This window comes from Simochromis diagramma, unplaced genomic scaffold (genome assembly GCF_900408965.1).
Source record: "Simochromis diagramma unplaced genomic scaffold, fSimDia1.1 OVJJ01000477.1, whole genome shotgun sequence".
NCBI lineage: Eukaryota > Metazoa > Chordata > Actinopteri > Cichliformes > Cichlidae > Simochromis > Simochromis diagramma.
In genome coordinates this window covers 545,841-567,884 of record NW_024387300.1, presented here as the reverse complement: position 1 = coordinate 567,884, position 22,044 = coordinate 545,841, and the positions used below count along the sequence as shown (strand labels likewise).

At 38.2% G+C, this 22,044-nt stretch overlaps 1 protein-coding gene across 3 annotated transcripts in view; it reads right to left on the bottom strand.

Annotated features, from left to right (window-relative positions):
• Positions 1-22,044, bottom strand: part of ghrhrb (growth hormone releasing hormone receptor b) — a 71,030-nt gene that overhangs the window by 18,553 nt on the left and 30,433 nt on the right. For all 3 annotated transcript variants that reach the window (XM_040004079.1, XM_040004081.1, XM_040004080.1), the window contains exons 3-6: positions 10,789-10,899; positions 3,639-3,739; positions 391-488; positions 133-265 (exon numbers count right to left, since the gene is read on the bottom strand). In XM_040004079.1, the coding sequence (XP_039860013.1) occupies positions 133-265; positions 391-488; positions 3,639-3,739; positions 10,789-10,899 (443 nt within the window). The remainder of the gene's footprint in view (positions 1-132; positions 266-390; positions 489-3,638; positions 3,740-10,788; positions 10,900-22,044) is intronic.

The window sequence follows — 22,044 nt, the reverse complement described above, 5'->3', positions numbered from 1 at the left end:
TCACTTAAGTAAAGTAGTTTTATCACGCTGAATTTTAGTTTATTTTTAGATAACCATACTATCCTTAATCCTACTGCCGTTTTCTTAAGTAAATATAGTGCCTTTGATGGGCATGGAAGATGACATACTCACTGTAGACATAAAGCAGTGGTCCATGTTTTCATCAGAAAAAAGGATAGCGTCTTTGATAAAGACAGCACTCGCTCTCAGGATGAATGAGAAGAACAAGTTCATGTGGATGTAGTTCCTGGTGCAGTGAAATTTCCTAAAGAGTAGAAGAAAAAAGAACCTTCAATTAATCTGTTTGGATAAATGTTCATATACTATTTTATTTCAGAGTCATTTAGTCTAAAAGAGTCTAATATTTTTCAATGAGACCTCCAGCATTACCTGAAGACAGTGAAGACAAAAATAGCTGATATAAGAGAGATGAGGGAGGTAGCGTAGCCAGCAGTGTACACCTGTTTGAAGTTGGAGAAATACGTTGTCTGAAAAAAAAGAGAAGTGAGTGGGGGTTAAGGGAAGGGATCTCAAAACTGCACTGTAGGTGGCAGACAGCTGGTGTTGTAAGCCACCGCATTTGTTCAACAAGTTGTTCACAGTGGACATAGATGGCTTATTTCACTCCTCTTTCAAATCATCTGCCTTCTCTGTCCAAAATGTGAACATTGGCGTCCTCGAAAGAGTGACCTTTTCCGTTTTTCATCCTGTTTCTCCCTAATTTGTGCCTTACCTTCTTTCCTACCCATCTTTGCTGACTTGATGAAAGCCCATTTGGGATAACCATGCGTTTTGAGAGCTTTCTTTACATGTATGTGTTCTTTTTATTTCCCTTCTGGCTTAGTGGGAACGCTTTCTGCCCAGTGTTGTAGTGTGCTGATTACTCCATGTCTGTGCTCCAGAGGGTGGTGGGAGTCAAAGAGTGGATACTGGTCTGTGTGTGTGGGCTTGGGGTAAACTTAAATGCTGACTTTTCCATTCTCCCCAGTGTGCACAGCACAGTCCAGAAATGGCAAACTATTATCCTAAACAGACACGAGCAAGTATTAACCTAACGCTCATTCACAACCTTCAAGTGTTCAATAATGTGACGAGATAATGACCCATCTGCTGTTTTATTATGTTTGTCTTTATGAGTTGTTCATTGAATAATGCAGCTACTATATTTGATGCGACCTGAACCAAATTTACTGTAATGCAACCCTGGAGAAATCTGTTTAGAAATAGGTGGAGCAGTTTCATTATTAACACTGATGACCAGAATACCAGCAACTGCATTAATATATTTCACCTCTCCAGTTATCCGTGGCTACTTGATTAATTAGGAATCACATTTAAAACATGCTTGTTCTTGCAGTCCTGTGACGAAAACGTAAACAGCATGTTTCACAGGATACCACACAGTTATCGCCCAGATTGTTTGCACTGGCCAGCCCCCAAAATTTGCCACCCCCAGGGGTCTCCTACCAGAAAGACTGTCCTGTGTTGGTAATATTGTAATAAGTTTGCAGCAAAGCTGGCACCAATCCATGGACAGATCATTGGTGCAGCTCAGAGCCAAAATAGAGACCGGAAACACTTCACACTCTTAACAAGTTAACTTGTTCAGAGTGAAATTTTATGTCAGGGGCTGGGTCTGTGACCCAGCATTTTCAGTTCGCTCTGTATTTTTGAGTTCTTATGTTAAGTTTGTGATTATAAGTTCTTGTGTTATTCTTATTTAGGGTCTAGTTGAGTTTCAGTTCAGCAATTACTATCATCTGTGTCCTTGGTTTTTGTGTCCTGTTTCTTGTCCAGTCTGTCATGTGTTTTATGTCTGTGTGTTCCATATTGTCAAGCTTGTGTTGTCATGTTTACTTCCTTCAATGTTTCCTGATTTATTTTAAAAGTCTTATGTTTCTTTGTTCCATGTGTTTAGTTTTACTCTTCCCCTGTGGTGTCATTATGTTTGAGTCAGCTGTTTCCCCATGTGTTTGCACTTCCACAATCACCTCCTGTGTGTATTTAAGTCCTGTCTTCCTTTGTTCAGTGTCAGGTCGTCTGTTTTCCTTCTCTCCATGTCACATCAGGTTAACGCATTTTCATGATTCTGCTCAGTTCATGTTCATGTTTTCTCGTCATAGTTCCTTGCATGTATAATTATTTTGCTTTATAATGTTCAGAATTATTTTCATGTCATGTTTGTTATAGTCAGTCCTTCACAGTTTAGGTTAGTTTACTCGCCCCTATTCGCCTTGCTTTATTTTGTAATGATGTTTACTTACTCCACACACAGTCAGCTCCCACTGACCGTGACGCTTTAGACTGCTTCTGCTCAGCTCTGCTGAGAAATATTAAAGTGTTGGTTGGGACTTCTAGTCAATTGATCAGTCAGTTAAAACGTATTATGGATTTCAAAATCAAGTACCTGGTTTTCATATGTACATATTTTCAGTGGTATCACCTTTAATAGCAGGAAATTAACTAGACAAATTATTATTTTATCTTTCTCCTTTTTGCCAAACTTTTCAAGTAAACTATATTTGACAATAGCATAATAAAAATGGAAATTATGCTTTTGGTTATGCCACCTCAATATTTTTAGCTGCCCCAATATGGCGACCCCTATGAAAAAATTCTGGAGACTCCCTTATTTATTTTCTATAGATAAGGACCGCTCAATTATACTTGATAAACTGCAGATTTGACATGTAGTGCCATCATTTTTAATTACATATTAGACATACATGTGTGTTTTGATTGTTTCATATTGTGAAATGTCCGGCAAAACAAACTAAGTATATTAAATTTGTGTTACTCAAATGCTAAATGAAAATTATCAGTAGTTTTGTGCAGGATAAACAGGTTAGCTAGAAACATCTGCTGATATCTTGTTAAAGTAGGCTTTGTAAATCCAAAAAGCACAGCAGGTCACCTGATCACAACCTGTACACAAAGACAATTTACTGAAGCTCACATTAGAAAATATTATGAGTTGTGATTCGTGTCCCCACACTGAGCTACTACAAGTAGTCTTAGGGTTCACCCAGCTGCTGAATCCCACTTGAACTCCTTACTGTATTTTTCTGTTTATATGTGGAAGCAAAGTCACCCTTTACAATGTAGGCAACAGAAAATATTTCTTTTTTATTCTTTTTTTACTGCTTGTGTCTTATATAACAGATTCAATCTGACCACATTCATTAGAATTAGCATTTAGTTCAGTTACCCTTTGTACAAAAATATCTGGTAGAATTATTTTTCAAGGAGCTACTTTTAACTTTATTTCTCTGAGTACATTTCAGAGCTTGCACCACTTCATTCTCACTTGAGTAAAAAAAGTTGATTCGGTACTTAAACGTTTACCATAGTATTTTTATAGTATCTGTACGCAAGTAAAGAATATCTGCACTTTTGCCACCTCTGGAATCAACATAGTAAACTAAAATAAAATGAAAACAAACAAAACATAGTAAATAAATCACAATATATACCGACCCAGATGGTCTTCTGCAAGGCTGTAGCTGAAAAATGTGCAGGGTGCTAAGATCATTAAAAAATACTTTAATATTTTTATCACAATGAATTCTCTTAATATCAGTAGAAAAAAAATCCAGCAAATAGTCTTGGATCTCTAAGTGAGAATGAGCAATGTTTACCTCTGGTTCGATTTCTTCATCCTCTGGAATCTTACAGGCCTCTTCATAGGATGGGTAGAAGTCCGACCATCCTTTCTCAGTGCAGTTCCTATAGATATAACCTAAAACAACAACAACAAAAATACATGAAACTCAGCGGTTTCGGCCAAGGCAAATACCACCAAAGTGTGGTATTTCAAATTTGCTTGTTATGTACAGACAGAAGTCTCATTCAGCCCTTTTAAATAGGGTCTTTTCTTATTTTTTCAGTCATTCACATGTCAGTCCTAAGTGGCCTAACAAATGAAAAAATGACTGAGTTTAGTATTTTGGTTTTGCTCATTGTTATATTTTCTGCATAGTCTGTTCTTTATTTACATATTCTAGCTATAGTTTCTATTTTTTTAGTTTTCTGTGATGTTATATCCAGATTATGTTTTCTTTTTGAAGTTCAACTTATCACTTATTCCCAAAGGTTTTTTTTTCCGTGCCTTTCTGTGTTCTCTGTTTCAAGTCTGCATTCCTCTGTCCAGTATGGAGGACCAGAAGTACCACATGCATGAAAATAAAGAATGTTGTGCTTTAATAATGAATTGTGCAATAAAGTATGCATCAGTAAATTCATTTAAAATTTCTTTTTATTTGTTTATTTATTTAAACAATTGTCCATGTACACAAAAAGTCCATGTGAACAAAAAGGTTATTGTGCCAGGTGTTATTCTTGGGAGTTGAAGAGCAAAACTCAAACAGTGAATTCACTTTAGATTGATAAACTGGAAAAAAAATTCCAATATAGCTGGATGGGGGTGTTCTTTGACTCAAGACTTTTGCACAGTGCCGCTGTGCAAATTACCAGCAACCAACCCCCTTTCTTCCATTTGCCAACCAAAAAGCAAAAATGAAAAAAGTGTAAATGGACCGGGATTAGGGTTATATCCTTTGCTGTGTGCATCGGCACGTGCATTTTAAAAACTGGGACACAGATGCACAATAAGAAAACATTCATCCATCACTCTTATACACCAGCACCTCCCTATAAACACAGGAATGCACATGAGCACAAATATTCTGAGAGTTTATCAGAAGAGATACTGCACCACAGCTCTTAAGATTCAGTGGATTACTCCATCTTCCTGTTAATAGTGTGAAAATACAGCATGCAGGCACATGACAACCACGTGTAAACGCTGATAATATTACCACAGATACAGTACATAACTACTGCTGCTACTAAAAATTACACGTTCACCATTTGAAATTTTTTTGTCTTCCATTTCAGTTGTTGTACCACTTCATATTTTCTTTCTAAAATTTATAACTGACAGCATATGCAACTAGTTTTGCAACTTTTCCTTAACTGAAATTTAAAATGTCAATACATTTAAACAGCTGTGTGTTTCACAGCTAAAGCGGAATTACAAATTCCATATAGAAAGCATCTACCTAACTAGTCAGAAGATTCAAACTCAGGATCTTCTTGCTGTAAGGTGAGGTGAGAGTGCTAACCATTGCACTGTTGTCTTGCCATTTACCAAGCTTTTATTGATTCACCAGTTTACACAATATAATTCTACCCAGCAGAACACCATACCACAAATATGATGGGTTATGATATGTCACTTACATTTCTAGAGCTGTGAACATCAGGCTGCTGAATTAGATATATATGTATTTGAAGCTGATTCCCTGGTCACTTGCCACAGTAAGTCAGTTATAAATCATGCAATTCCAGTTCAATGTTTCTCTACTGACAATCAAAGTCAGCTATTCAGGATTCATACATAACATTCTATGTCACGCGTTGATCCATGTGAGAAACTATTATGCTTGCAGTCATTTTGGAGCAGAATCAGCCTTTTCTGTAGCGCCTTCAGTCTTTTGGGATTCTGTGGATAGAGTCAGGTATTTATGTTTTGTTTTTGTCTTTGTAACCATGTGTACACATGAATAGAATTTAAACAGTATGAGATTTTCCTTGTTTGAGGTGACCAAATACTTATTTTCCACCCTGATTTACGAATAAATTCTTTACAAATCCTACCATGTGGATTCATGGATTTTTTTTTTTCACATTCTGTCTCTCACAGTTGAAGTGTACCTCTGGTGCAAATTACTGACCTCTGTCATCATTTTAGGTGGGGGAACTTGCACAATCGGTGGCTGACTAAATACTTTTTTGCCCCACTGTACCTAAAAAGTTATGCAAATATGTACCCCTAACTTGTTTTTCAAAATATTAATAAAAGGGATGTGTCTCCAAACAGCCATCTCTTTCGTGACAATTCCCTTGCATATTCCCCGTGCATATTCTCTTACATATGATAAGTCAACATTGAAACACCTGCGGCTTTTAGTCAGGTGCGGCTAATGTATGTACAAAACAGGATTTTCTCCTGATTTTAGCTTGTGCGGCTAATATTCAGGTGCGCTTTGTAGTCCAGAAAATACGGTAGATTATTTGCCTTATTGTTTAATATAAATTGCCAATAAAGCAGTATAGTAAAAAAAACATATATATACACTGACTGTCCATGGATTTTAAAAAAGGGTCTACAAAGTGCATGTAAAAAGAAATATTAACTATACAGAGATTAAATATGATCTATGGCTACTTCTTCACTGTAGCCAGGCTGACACAAAGTCAAAACTCTGCTGAGCCAAGCATTCCTGTCTCTATTATTGGGTTACTTGCCAAAGACATTTAAGCTAATAATGGTATAAGTACTAAAGGCAATGATAAAACCATTCCTTAAAAAGGTATCACTCCATCCATCTGTCTTAGCTAATTATTGGACAATCTCAAACCTTCCTTTTATCGCAAAAATTCTTTAAAGAGAAGTTATAAAACAGCTAACTGATCAATTACAGAAAAATGGTTGATTTGAAGAGTTTTACTCAGGTTTCAGAGCTCATCACAGCACAAAAAAAAGCATTAGTGAAGGTTACAAATGATCTTATGGCCCCAACAGTGGAGTCATCTCTGTGATTGTCATCTCAGTGTTGTGTGTTGATTGTAATAATTTAATACAGCGCTTAGATCAGGCCATAGGAAATGGCCTGATATCACTCCAATAGAGCACTTCATCCTCAGACTGCAGGCTTACTTGTGGTTCCTAGGATATTTAAAGTAGAATGGGAGCAGAGCCATCAGCTTTCACCTCTTCTGTGGAACCAGCTCCCAGTTTGGATTAGTGAGACTACTTTCAAGATTACTTCCACTTCCAACCAATGTTCCCTCTAATTTTTCATGTGTCTGAGCGAACACACAAACTCCCTGAGCGGTCCCTTGAACCACTGTGAGCAACAGCAGACGTGTGCACTGTGGTCACGCCAGCATCGAATCCATCCAAGTTACATGGTTTATTAAAATAATCAAATTACAGTGGTACTGGCACATAAGGACACTGTCATAACCTGTCAACGACGTTGATTAGGTGCGTATATAAGAATGTGAATCGCATCATTGGCTGGACTATGGGATAAGGTGGCATCGTTCTAATCCCATACAGGAGCAGCCAGTCACTCACTGACTAACACTGCAAAACAGAATTGTTAACGTATTTATTTTAATTTCAATTCAGGTTAGATTTCTTTGTGCGCAACACAGATTTTCTGTGTGCAGAGACCATTCCAGCAGTGCGCACGCGCACAGCTTAGAGGGCACATTGCTTCCAATGCTAACTATATGCTTTTGATAAGCATATAGTTAGCGTTGGAAGTGGCCCTAAAGTGACCCTAAATCCTCCCTTCAATACATTGCAATGGGCCTAGGCTACTTTGGCTGCTTTGTTTACACTTTACACAAGCTTTAAACATAAAATTGTACTTGTAAGCTGTATTTTAATGATTTTGTCATTTTAGGGCATAAAAATAGCCCATTCCATAAGTCTGCACAGCGAGCAACATTTTAGTTGATTTCTATAAACTGTCACTTGCTGGGCCAAGCAAGTCAAAATCCTGAATAATCCAAATTATTATTTGAAGTCAGAATTTCTACTTTATCTAGTGACACAAATAATATTAGTCATTCCCTCATACACTTCATACACTAATACAATTGCTAATTTCTGCATTAAGTTAAGGTCAACATTATTAACTGCCTGTGAATCCAAGGTTACAACAAAAACATAATATTAGAAACGTTTTTATTAGATAACTGTAAGTATTAATGGAGATGATGCAGGTGAAGGGTGCAAATGCTGGATTTGAATTAGCTGAATTCAAAGCAATGTTCTCCCACCATTGCCTGGAGTTAGAATAGTGGAGCTCAGCCACAGTGACCCTTATGGAATAAATGATGCACACAAGGTCACCAGGTATATGGTGCAAGTTTGTGTTTGTGAGAGGAGGATACAAAGTTTACACTTAAAAAAAAAAAAATCTGTTTCACTATTTGAAAATGCCTGTCCGACGCTTAAGCGAGGAGAGTGTGGGTTTGAGTCGTGGGTGGATTTAGCGTTATCCAGCTGTATTAGCCTCAGTATAAAGTGGCATGTAGAGCCTGCAGGCCTGCAGCCGCGGCAAATGGCAGGATGTGAATGGAGGTTGAAGGCCAAGGCTCCAGGGAGGGCATTAGAGCTCACAATGCTATTCCTATCGAGCAGCGCCAACTCATTCCTGAAGGAAGGCTTATACAGTGAACTCTTTGATTTTCCAATTCATTATATTCTCCCACTGAAAAGCCTGGATCACCTGCACAGTTACAGAGCTGGACTTATCGGTACTGTCTGTGGAGGAGGAAATCCAGTGGGGTCCGAGAACCCACTAACACCGAGTTATGAGGTCATCAGCAGCTACCTCCGCCTCCTGATCCCTCCACGCAAAGTATACGCTTTCACTCACAAGCTCCTCTGCATTTTTTCTTTTTTCTTTTTTTTCATTTAAGCAGTGTTTTATTCAAGACTGGAAATTAGTCAAGTAAATCTTTTCTACACACAGCCTCTCACTTACTGTGCATGTTCTCTGCTGCAACTACTTATTCTGTTTAGCAACAATTTAGCAAAACAGCTGACACAACAAAAGGGCAGGCACTCAGTCAGCCAGTGATCTTAGAGCTATTTGATCAGTTCATATGAAAGTTTCATACCTTTAATTACATTCAATATAGCCACAACTCAACTCTTATAGTATGGACACCCTACAACAACAGAGCGAAAGCTCCAGCAATCAGACGACCCCGTGTGAGCAAGCACTTGGTAACAGTGAAAAGGAAAAATCTCCTTTTAATAGGAAGAAACCTTCAGCAGAACCAGTCTCAGGGAGGGAGGAATCTGCCGTGACCACTTGGTGGGTGAAGGAAGTGAGACAACACACATTGGAGAGAGCCAGAGGATGATTAATAATGATTAAATTCCAAGTGGTGTATAAACACAGAGAGGGAAGAAGACACACTCAGTACATCATGGAAATCCCCAGTTGTTTAGGTCAGTTGCAGTGTAACTAGGGGGGGTTCAGGGTCACCATATTTTAAACCTAATCCTGTAAATTTCTGTCCCCTAAATCTAAACTGGGAACTGGTTCCACAGAAGACAGTAGATTCTTCTGCTAAAAAAGAAAAAAAGAAAACAGGTAAAATAACAAAAAATGTGATTCAAATTTAGTTGCTCTTGCTTGTAAGATTTCTTCCTTTTGCACTTCTGTAAGAATTTTACAGCAATGTGGAGAAGCTTCTGGGAGTGCATTAGAAAAGTTGCTTATCTAATGTACACTGTTTTCAAAGTAAACTGCAAGTTTAGACATTGTTACGATCCATGATCATGTCCCATGTCTGTTTCCATGGTTCCTGCCATAAGAGTGTGTGTGGGTGTGTGCAGGTTTCCCTCCTCCCTCCTAGGTGTGTGTGTGGTGTGCGGTAGCTGTTGAGACAGGTGGAGACTGGAGAAGTTCCAGGGATTATCGGATGGCCTCTTAACCTCCAACTCACCTCACCACTCCCCTTTTCTCCTCTGTACCCAGTAAAGAGCCAGCTGTTTACCAGCTTTGAGTGTGTGTTGCTCACATTTTCAAATTCAAATTCAAATTTTATTTGTCACACACACAACCATACACAGTATGACATGAGGTGAAATGCTTGTAGCTGTGCAATGCAATGCCCGACCATTAAATGACAGTGGTTTTACAGTATTTACAATTTACAGGTTATACAAAATTTACAGATTTAACTTAGAAATTTACAGTAAAAAATGTGCAAATAGCAGAAAGAGATTATAAATTATAGGAAGTGTGCATGAAGAAAAACCAGAGTACGTGTGGTGATGTGATGTGTGTGGGAGAGTCCAGTCCCATTTTCTTGGGAGTAGCAGGAGTGGGGAGTCACACCTATGTTGTGTCTAGGTCTAGGCGAGGGTTGTAAAAGACATTTAGTAAAGACATTACATTTTGTTTCAGTGGCTTATTTTTACATCTCATGTCTAAATACTGATATCTTCTTTGTCATTGTTTATCTTTCAGATATCCAGAAATGCATGGGTTTTTTTTTTATTCTTAGTTGTGTCTGTATCTATCTGTCAGTGATTTGTTGTTATGAGAGACTGGAGAGAGTCTATTATGTTTTCTTTAAACCAGCCAGCTGGATGAGTCAGAGTTCTGGAAAAGGTGAGGGTCGTGTAAACAGTCAGGACAGCACTACTCTCTACAGTGTGCAGTCTAGAAAAATGTAGTTTTTGTAAACCACTCAGGGAAAACAAAACATTGGTGCTCAGAGATCTCTAAATATACCACAGTCAGTTGCTGAGCTCTGAAGTGAAAATGGACAAATGCAAAATTATGGTTTTTAGGTTCAAATCTTCCTTTTAGTGGCATCTAAAAAAAACAACAACAACATTCTTTTGTTGAGTTGGCTCACACACACACACACACACAGATAACATCAAGGAGGAAAACACTATACAGACAGAAGCAAGAGGATAAAAAGATCGCCATGACTGTTGGCAGCATTATTAATCACTTTGTTGCCCTGCCTCAACCAACGCTGATGTGAGTAGTTCTGCTGCAGTTCCTTGCAGTTTATATCAAGTTAGGATCCCTAACATAAGAACATTGTTTTTAGAGCATTAAAAAAACACAGCCAAGCATCCTCAAAATGTCAAATTTTGGTACAGTAGCAATTATTTAAATTAGCCAATTAAACCAAAGAAAACTAATCATTCAATCTGAGGTGAAATGGACTTACCTTGGTTATTAGGCAACAGCTGCCAGATGCCAGAGGCGCACGAGATATTGACCACCTGTCCCACCTCAGCATGATACCAGCACTGAAGGTTGTCCCAAACTGTTGGACAGCCTAACAAGGAAAGACAGTAATTACCAAATCTCATTTAGTCTCATTGAGTCTCATTTAGCAGCACTAATACTTTCACAGCACAGGTGAGTAAACAGAAACATTACATATGGTCAGACCATCATCAAAACAAAAATATACTTGCTGGACAAAGACACAGTTCTTGTAGTTCTGCCTCTGCACACCATCAAATGCTTCAAGTCAAACAATTGCAATGTGACTGAAGTGCAGATTTTTAGCATTAATTCCAAAACTTTGCATTAAAAGCTTAAGAATTACAGGTTACAGATTAGAAATGACAGATTTTCGAGCTGTGTTCAAGTGCTCAAAAATTATTAGACCATTGACTAATAAGCAGTTTCATGGGCAGGGAAGACCTGATCTATGAGCAGACATAAGTAGATATAACATATAAAGTTGATCAGATTGTTGAATTTTTATTTCACTTTAATTAGTAATATTAATCCTGCTGATCTTTCATCCGCCATTTATGACCTTCCATTTATTCACAGCTCCTCATCCCCAGATGAACTTGTTTCTCACTATAATGTCAACCTCCATAACCTTCTTAACACATTTGCTCCACTTAAACACCGAGCTGTCTCATTTTCCCGTTCAGCACCATGGTTTACTCTTAACCTGCGCCATCTCAAAGCTAAAGGACGCCAACTGGAACGTCTGTTCAAGAAAACCGGACTTACGATACAAGAAATGTATGACAATCATATCTTGTTGTATAAGGATTGCATTGCTTCAGCCAAATTTGCATACTATTCTGGTTTAATCAGTTCTAGTGAAGGTAACTCCAGGTCTCTTTTCATTGTTTAGTAAAATTACAAAACCTCCGGACTCATTCTCCTCTCATATGAACTCTGCTGACTTTTGCAACTCTCTTATATCTTTTTTCACTGATAAAATCGCTGATATCCGCCAACTTAACTCGGTAGGAGCATCTAACTGTCAATGGTCGATGTCAGTGGTCAATGGTAACTTTATTGTCCCTAACGGGAAATTGATTTGCAGTATGTCCATACAGAAATATAAAAAACAAACAAACAAACAAACAAACACACACATCACATACACACAAAAAATAATATAAGCCCTGAGAAAACAACCTAAATTTTATCATTAAAGAAAGTGCGATGTGCAATGGCAACAACACTTATGGTTTAGTGTTATTAACCATGATAATAGCAGTAGGTAGAAAAGACAATCTACGTCTTCACTGCAGGCACTTTACAACGACGACCTGAAGGAAGCAGTTGAAAATCATTAAAGAGAGGATGATCTGAACACAACAAGACAGAGGTTGCCTTCCTCAGCACCTGCCTGTTAGAAAATTTCACAAGCTGGACCTGAAATCTGACCAGCCACTTTAACCAGGTTGCTAAATCTGGCCTTATTATTCAAGGACATATTACTGTACCAGGCAATGATACAGAAGGTTAAAACAGATTCAATAAAACTTTTATAAAAAAAGAGTCATCATTTCAGATGAAACATTAAAACTTCACAACTCCTTAAAAAGTACAGTCTTTGTTGAACCTTTTTCACTGTAGAAGCAAGATGTGACTAAAAGGACAGAGCCTTATCAAGAACAGCCCACAAATACTTATAACTGTCCACCAGTTCAATGGCTGCACCATTTACCACTGTTAGCGCAGGATGTGGGGATGTCTTCCTGAAGTCAATAACCATGTCCTTGGTTTTCAAGGTGTTGATCATTAAGAAGGACTGATCACACCACGAAACAAACTCATCCACAACAGGCCCATGGGAATCCTCTTCACCATGAAGGAGGCTTACAATGACTGTGTCATCTGCATATTTAATGAAATGCCTGTTGGCCTGTGTACTGCGACAGTCTTTAGTGTACAAAATATACAGTAGAGGAGAGAGACAATAACCTTGTGGTGAGCCAGTAGAAGAGTTCAGTTGTTTGGAAAAACAGCGGTTCACACACTGAGATCTGTCAGTTAAAAAGTCTAAAATCCAACCAACCAGTTTAAATCAAGTTTAAACTGGTTAAGAAGTTTATCAACTAAAAGATGTGGCTGGATAGTATTAAAAGCTGAAGAAAAATCAATAAATAAGAGCCGAGTATGAGCTTTAGCACCATCGAGATGGCAATAAAGGAAATTCAACAGAGTGACCACTGCATCATCAACACCTCTACGAGGCCTGTATGCAAATTGTAGTGGGTCTATAAGATTTTCTACTTGCTGCAGGATCTCCTTCCTGACAAGTTTTTCAAAGGACTTTAGGAGGCCTAAAATCATTTAATGATGTAGGTTTTGTGGTCTTAGCAACTGGAGAAATAATTGATTTTTCCAGTGTGTGAATGTGTGTGTGAATGGGTGGATGACTGGATATGTAAGGACGTTTTTGGGGTCCTTAGGGACTAGTAAAGCGCTATATAAATACAGGCCATTTACCATTTACCATTTTTTCCCATACCTCTGGAACCTTCTGTTGCTGAAGTGATAAAAGAAAGATGTAATAAAAAAATACTGCATAATTGCTCAGTGCATGTTCCAAGCACCTGCTCACATATACTATCAGGACCTGGACTTTTATTAGTCTTACTCATTTTAAAAAGATTTCCCACCCTTCTTTCATCAAAGAAATAAGCGGGGGGGGGGCTCTGGTGCTCTCTATTAAGAAATCAAGTGTATTCCTAAAATTATAATTATCAATGAATCTCAAATAAAATCTATTCAGCTCATTGGCTAACTGAGAGTCTGAACTAAAACCAGGGAGACTTATCTTATTACAGTCACTGTAACAGTGACCAGTCATGTGTTTCATACCTGCCCAGGCAATCCTTAAGTTATTGCTACCCATCTCCGCCTCTACCTTATCCTTGTATTTTATTTTGGCTTTTTTAATTTCTAATCTGATCTCCTTCCTAATTTCTCTAACTTTCAAGATATTCCCTTCAATAAAAGCTTTTTTCCTTTCATGAATCAGCCTCATAAGAGCTTTTGAAGACCATGGTTTGTTATTAGGGAAAAATGCAAAACCTTTGAAGGGATAATCATGCCTCTGCAAAAGGAGATATAGCTGCAGACAACGTCAGTGAGTTCATTAATGTCTCTACATGATTCTGTAAACACCGACCAGTCTGGCCGCACCTTTTATGGAACTGTAACATAGATCCAGAGTCTTATTGAAGCGTGTGGGACAGTTCACATACTGATAAAAACTGCTCAGTGTTTTCTTCACATCGCAGCGATTAAAGTCCCCAAGAACAATATTAGGGGCCTCAGGAGAGAGATTGTAGTGAGTGGATGACGTTGGAGATGGTGCCAGTCGCATTCTTAGGATTCGCTTTAGGATGGATGTAAACGACGGTGACGTTAATCTGTGGGAATTCCCTCAGCAGATAAAACGGCCTCAAAGACACAGAGAGGAACTCAATGTCAGGCATACACACTTGTTTACGAACAGTAACGTTTTTCCACCATTTCTGATTTATATACAAACACACCCCTCCTCCTTGAGATTTCTGGGTGGCTCCGGGGTCTCGATCCAGATGTATGGGAAACCCGAAACCCTTTAATTCCAGAGAAGAATCAGGGTCAGAATCCCTGAGCCAAGTCTCTGTGAATGCCATTAGACATGTATCCCTGTAGTCCCGTAAATGTGCGACATTCAAATGCAGTTCATCCAATTTACTCCTCAGTGAGGAGTAAAGTGTATCGTATTTTCTTCCTCAATTGCTGACGTAGGCCTCCCTTCTTACCCCGCTTCCTTGCTTTGACTCTGTTAAAAACAAGAGTGCCCCTGTGGTTACCAGATAATCCAGAGCTGGAAAACACTGGAGGGTGAAACGAGTCCAGAGACGGGCCTTTCCACCGAAGATCCAGAAGAAACTCCCGTGAGTATGTAATTGTTTGTCAGTAGCAATGACTCCAAACAACCGTCAGGATTGCCAATAAAAACATGCGAAATAAAAACCCCATCTTCGTTAAAAGAAGTTCCACAAAGCACAAGCGGATGCTGTAGGATTTCCTCATGCTCAAAAAAATAAAAACATAACTCAAGAATGAAATTAAATAAGTTAAAAAACTGACACTGTCAGACAGAGACAACCTGCTGGTCGCCGCAAGAGCAGCGAAAACAAACTGTGAAGTAGACTTTGTTTTCCTCACTGTCTTCCTCCCAGTTATTTTCAAGTTTTACTCTTCCCTCCATAGCTGATGTATTAAATCTTATTCAAAAATCAAAATTATCCACTTGTCAGCTCGACCCTCTTCCCACTGTATTAGTTAAAGCTTGTCTTCCCTCATTGGCTCCTCTCATAACTAGTATTATCCACGCTTCCCTTAACACTGGAATTATTCCTCCACCCCTGAAAACTGCTTCTGTCGCTCCAATTCTCAAAAAGCCTGGTGCAGATCCCAATAACTTTGATAATCTCCACCCTATATCAAACCTCGCCTTTATTTCGAAAATCCTTGAGAAAGTTGTTGCCTTCCAGCTTCACTCATACCTCAACGACCATAATCTCTACGAACAATTTCAGTGCCCCTCCCGAAAATCTCCCGGAGCCACCATTCTCCCGAATTTCTCCCGATTTTCCACTCGGACAACAAAATTGAAAAACCATATCCCAGATTGGCTCAGGCAATTCCAGTTTCCAACAATGGCTACTACTGGTGCAGCTACTTAGTTTTAATATTACTCTTATTACTCTTTGTGGGTCACAAAATAAACTTTTAACATATTTTCAGGCGAGAATGTAGCTGTGTAAACTTCAAATATCTGAGCCGGGGAGAACAGCAAACTCCCGGCACATCGTTTTCAAACCCCCGCTGTCTTTCGCTACTCAGGTTAAACATGATATATAAGTCACTTAAATAACTTAAACATGTTATTGTTTTATGTGTTCATGACTAAATCAGTTTGGCTGAGATTAAAGTTATTAGATTAAATTAGATTAAATAAAACTTTATTAATCCCTCGGGAGGGTTCCTCCAGGGTTTTCACACAGCTGAGTAAACGTCAAACAGAGAACTGATTAAACAGAAGTCCAAGATGGTCGAGAATTTACGCCAGCGTCAGGTTATACTTTAGATCGCAAGGAGCAGACAGCAGAGTTTCACTCCACCAAGAGAGCTCATGACGTAATTCTGAAGGCTAGACCGTCCAATTTCACAGTCGCTCACTTCCGGCCTACTCGGCCTTCGGAGGACCCGGCCCACTTAGACCACGAAGGCTGGGTCCTCAGGTGGACACAGCCTGTGAATTTGGACACCCCTGCTGTTTCCAGCCGGACAATAATAACGGTGACATTTAACCTATTTACCCGATAAGTAAACATTGTAAAATTCAAGTTTATTGTGTATATACGTATATGTATACCACTCCCCCCCAACAGCCCTTTTGAATGTCTCCCTAATTCTGAGGTCTCAAGGTTGGCAAGTATGTTATTTGGTCTCCCTAATAAGTCCCTCCATAAACTTCAACTTCTTCAGAATTCTGCAGCTCGGGTCATAACTCGTACTCTCTTAAGATACCATATTACCCCAATTCTTCAACAGCCTCACTGGTTGCCCATAAAAGCCAGGATAAACTAAGATAAAATCTTAGTTCTCATGTTTAAGTGTATTCATAACCTTGCCCCTCCTTATCTCTGTGATCTGCTTCGTATCACCACAGTTTCCCGCTCTCTCAGGTCTTCATCTGCAACTCATCTTGTTGTTCCTTCTGCTTGCCTTACCACTATGGTAAGCTTTCAGTCGCTCTGCTCCTCGGCTCTGGAACTCACTTCCCTCAGCCTTAAGAAATGGATTCCCTTCCCTTACTTAAGTCACAACTCAAAACCTACTTGTTTAACCTGGCTTACTCGCTTTAATACTTGCTGTCCAATCGTGGGGGTTTTTTGTTTGTTTTTTTAAATTTGTTGTTTGTAGTTGTCTTTTGCTGGTTTCTGTATTTTAATTTATTAGGATCTATTTTAATCTACTGTTTTATTGATGTTGTTTTCTCTTTGTAAGGTGACCTTGGGTTTTAGAAAGGCGCCCTCAAATAAAATGTATTATTATTATTATTATTATTATTATCATCATTATTATTATCATCATCATCATCATCATCATTAGTAATTTTAAATACGAGTTCAAAAGAGATGCCTGTGCAAGTGAGAGGAGCCATCATTAGATTAAAAAAAACATGAACCATAAATCCATGAAAGAGAAAACATTTGGATTGGTCAACTCAAAAACTGATGTGTTCTTAAAAAGAATAAATGCCGACAGCATCAAAAAAGTGCATGATGATAGATGCATTTACATAGTAAAGAAAAAGCCTGCGAGTCATACAGTTGCATTCACAACTTGAAGTAATTCACTTGATCTTCATTAGTTTGAAACTGAAAGCTGGTTGTTTGTTGACTTTCCGGGCCCTGGTTGCCTTGGTAGCCCTTGGCAAAAATGTATTTACTACCAAGTAATATCTCAGTCCATGCTGACATTGGTAATCGCTTAAGCTGTTTGCCAGGAAGTTGAGAAAAGTTTATCACCAATTTGTGTCACCTCTAGCTGCCAAATGTCGTTCACTATCCATAGTCTCTGGTCACCACAACACTGCAAATCGTTCCCAGTAGGGTCAAAAGGTAAATCAAGAATGTTCTTGAGGAGGCAGGTGTTTCACTTTCAAAGTGTAAAATCAAGAGACACCATCCTGAATGTAAAAACAGGTTTGCAACAAGGTGCAAATTCCCTACAGCAAAATAACAGGATACTCTTCAATGGCAATGTCAGTCATCCTTCAGCCTAGCCCAGCATGCTTTTATTAAAAGTAGTTATTAAATATAAAATTGAATGCAGAGAGACCCACAAACAAGCAGCAACTTAAGGGAAAATAAAGGTTTGATAGACATCTCACGGGAGGAAATGCAGCATTTAGTAATGTCCATGTGTACTAGGTTTCATGTAGTCATCCAATGAATTTGGATTTTTATCCAATTATTAAAAACGATTTTATCTTTTAATATGATATTTCAAATCATGTGTGTTCATCCAATAATTTTGAGCCTCTGAAAATGTATATGTATAAACATTTATAAAAAGCCTATAATTCCTAAACCCATCCAGCCATTCGTTCTCTTCTGCTTATCTAAGTTGGGACGCCTTTATGATTTCACTTTACACATATTATTCAATTTTTTTAAACATGAGTAATAGTCTGTGACTAACCTGTGACTGTGGTAATAGCACACTCTAAAAGAGTGTTACAGTTAAGGTGAAGGTTTTGTTTTTCAGGGCTTCTTAAAGAGTAATGTGATACTTACCAGGTCTTAAAATGAGATAAATGCAATCTCAGCTGAACAATAAAGCATGTCACATTTCACTCTGTCATTATTTATTTAGCAGAAGACAACACAACATACAGAACCAGTGCGTGGAAACACTAAGCACACCGTTATTGCTCCAAGAGGAGTTAGGAGTGTAAAACAGCAGCCAGGTGCTGATAATTAAACGCACATGAGTAACTGCTCAACGGCAAGTGTGATGACCTTTATAAAAGTTGCTAATGTGGCTTCAGCTCAAACCCTACAGGTCTCAGTTAGTATGTTAAATATTAAAGTTCACGAGAGGACAATTAGAAAAAGATTAATCAAGTACGGCTTGTTGGTAAGACAAGACCAAAGTGGACATGTTTGACCATTATGCAGAGTGCCATATTTGGTGAAAACCAAACACAGCATATCTGCGCAAACATCTCATAGAAACTGGCAAACATGTTGGTTGAGGAGATGTAATTTTGGGTTTGTTTTGCAGCCACAGGACCTGGACACATTTAAGTCATCAACCGTGAACTCCTCTGTATGAAAATGATTCTATAATGGAGTGTGAGGTTGTCTACCCGACAGCTAAAACTTGGCTTGAATTTACAGTTAGTTTTTTACATTTTGATATACTTTGTTAATACAATTAACCTGAAATCACACAAAAACCATAAAAGTATGAAAAGGTTAGATTTTTTTCTTTTACTCTGACGAACCAACCAACATGTTTAACAAATCATTTTCAAAACTTGAAATGCAAATATATATTTTAATTTTTTTAAATTTATGCACAAATTTTGAACACAATAAAGTTACATACAACTATTTATATAACAATGCAGCCAATGCCTCGGATGTTTTTTGTACAGTCATTTAAATCTCTTTACAGAAACAAACACAACGCTATACACTGATTACGCACTCCAAACACACTAAATGTCTCACATTTCAAAACTCTCAATGTCGCTCTCGCTCTCTCACTTGCTCCAATCACTCCCAAAACTTTCCCCTTTTCCTATTAACCAAATGCCACATGTTGGCATACACTAAACGTAATGACAATATATCTGATTTTTCTCTTACAATTTAAAAACTACTTTGTAGTTTGAAGTCCACAATTTCAACACATGGTGAAATGGAGACTCAATGAAACAGGCTGCATCTTGCTGTTACGTCATCTTAAAAGAGTCATTTGCTTTGGACACACCGGCGCACCTGTCAACTCCAGATACAACTATGTATAAACAAATGCTCAATGAAGCAACATTTTGAAGAAGAATGGGCCAAAATTCGCCAAAAATGATATGATGGGGTCATAAAGTCATAGAGAAATGACTTCAAGTTACTGCTGCTAAAGTTGGCTCTGTAAGCTATTGAATCATGGGGCATACTCATACAAAAAAAAAATGTATGTAACATGAATGTTCCAATGTGTCACGTTTGTGCCATTCCATACAGTAAAATATTGTATGTCCTGTTGTTACTCCTGTAGCTTTGTTTTAGAAGTTCCTTCATTAGAACATTGAGATTCTGCAGGTACTACAGGATTCAGGATTTCCCCACTATGGGAAAGTGAAAAGGCATTTCATTTGGTGTCGTCCTCAGCCCTCCTCTCTACCCACACTCTGCAGGGAGAGCTCATCAGGCAAGTGAGGGGAACAGCAGAGACAGTCTGCATTTCTCCAAGCGAGGGAGGCATGGAGAGGGTGGCAGAGTTTAAAAGAGAGCAGTAATGAGGATTCAGTCTCTCCACCACCACGTCTCATACATCAAAGCTCCTTGCTCCTGTGTCAATTAAAAGAGCTATGCAAAAAGACACCCCGCCACTCATTCATAATAAAACACAGCTCTTGGCTAGTGCTGGAAGATTGGCTGCCAAAGCAGTGATGAAGCAAACATCGGACCCCCATAACCCCCACCACACCCACCGGCTTCTGCATCACAACTATTGTCCATGAACACATTAACTTAGACTAAGCATATGCTATTTTGAAAGAAAACAGCATGTTGTTAATGTAAATTCGTTAATGACCCTCCAAGTAATGAACTGCCACAAAGAGACTAAGGACTGGTTGGTACTAATGAATGCAGTGCTTTTATTCAACTTGGCGTGTGTAACTGCACTCCATAGGCAGGATGGAACCCTTCATATGTAGCAATAAAAGCATTACAGGATGACACAATAGATGAATGGCTGGTTCTTCTTACTCAGTATTATTAGTTGCGATTTGTGTTCTATTAGCAGAAAGTATCCATAGCAGAAAGACCTTTGTTTTTTCATGCTGTCAGTAATTACTTCCATCAGAGACTCCATAATTCTAGTAGGATCAATGGTCTGTGTGACAGATTGATGTAAAGAGCATCATTATGCTCACCATGCATGAACATCTTATTGATGCACACCTTTGCACATTTCAGCATAATAGGCCCTATGGCAACAAGGCAAACAAAGTCTCTGGTTTCTAGGTTTGTGTCACAGTTTTTTTTCATTGTCAAACAATGTGATTTTTCTTCATCATAATAATGCATTCATACAGGGCTGACATAATAAAACAAAACAAAACAAAACAAACAAAGACAGATCCTAAGAGATGTGCACATGATTAACAAGTTACCCACAGCCTTAGCGTAATATTTTGTTGAACATTTGCAGAGATTAGTTAAACACACACACACACACACACACACAGTAAGGTGGTGAGGTAAAGATTTGAATTTTGTTGCTGTGTTTTCTTAGATTTGTGGATTGGGATTTTTGTAAAGCGGCACCCTCCAGGGCTAAAGTAAGCTGCAGCGGGAAGCTGATAGGCTTCACCTCTGCTAATTCAAGTCACTCAACTTGACCACTTGACTATGTTTGGGCTGTCTGTGCCTTTTGGAGCATTTCTAAGGAAAGTATGTGGTGATTATTAAGGCCTACTATTTGGCATCGGCCATCCAAGAAGGTTGTCCTGCAATTTTTATGAGTGAATTTCTAACTTTTATTTAGTCTGTTACTAATTAGCAGATGTGGAACTATGTGTTTTGCAGTTTTACAGTTCATAGATAAAGCCTACTAACCAAGTTTGCTACAATTAACTGATAAATATGCACTTTAAGCTCTCATGGGCACTTATGGCTCAAAACACAAGGGTAAAAAAGATCAATGAGAATTCAAAAAGCATATACAAGTAAACAATAACTGTCTGGATTAGCCTGACGAAGGTTTAATCATTTCTGACGACAGCTGAAGGAAAATTACACTAACTTAGTGTCAGTTAAAACATATTTCCTGTATATCCCTTACACTGTCTTTACAATATCTCGAGATTATTCCTATCTGGCTACAACTACCCCCTGCTATAACTGTCCAGTGTTTCATGGTTCAATAAAAAGCATGTACATTGCTGCTGCTGTGACAGTACTACTGATATTACAAAAAAGGAACCTTTGATACATGTACCACAATATCTGCCCTTTATTATCATTGCATTGTGATACAGATTAAGGCATAAAACCTTCATGTAATGAGTTTGCATAAATTTAATGTGTAAAGAAAGTACCTATATTTCCCAACAGTTTTCACTAGCATTTTCATTTGCAATAGCGGTTCATTGCATGAAAAACAATTTAGCTACTATAATTCATCATTTTTACACTTTGCAAACCCACAGTTTTCCACATCAGTAAACCAACAGTAGCTTCTTGTGTCAATATTAACACAATCAGATTATTTTGACTGTTAATAATTTAATAATGAATTTACTAAAATGTCAATGAATAATGTCAATCTGACAATCGGGATACTACTATTACTAAGACATATGAATGTATTTTAGATTTAGCTACTCAAATTTTCTGGAAAATTAAAA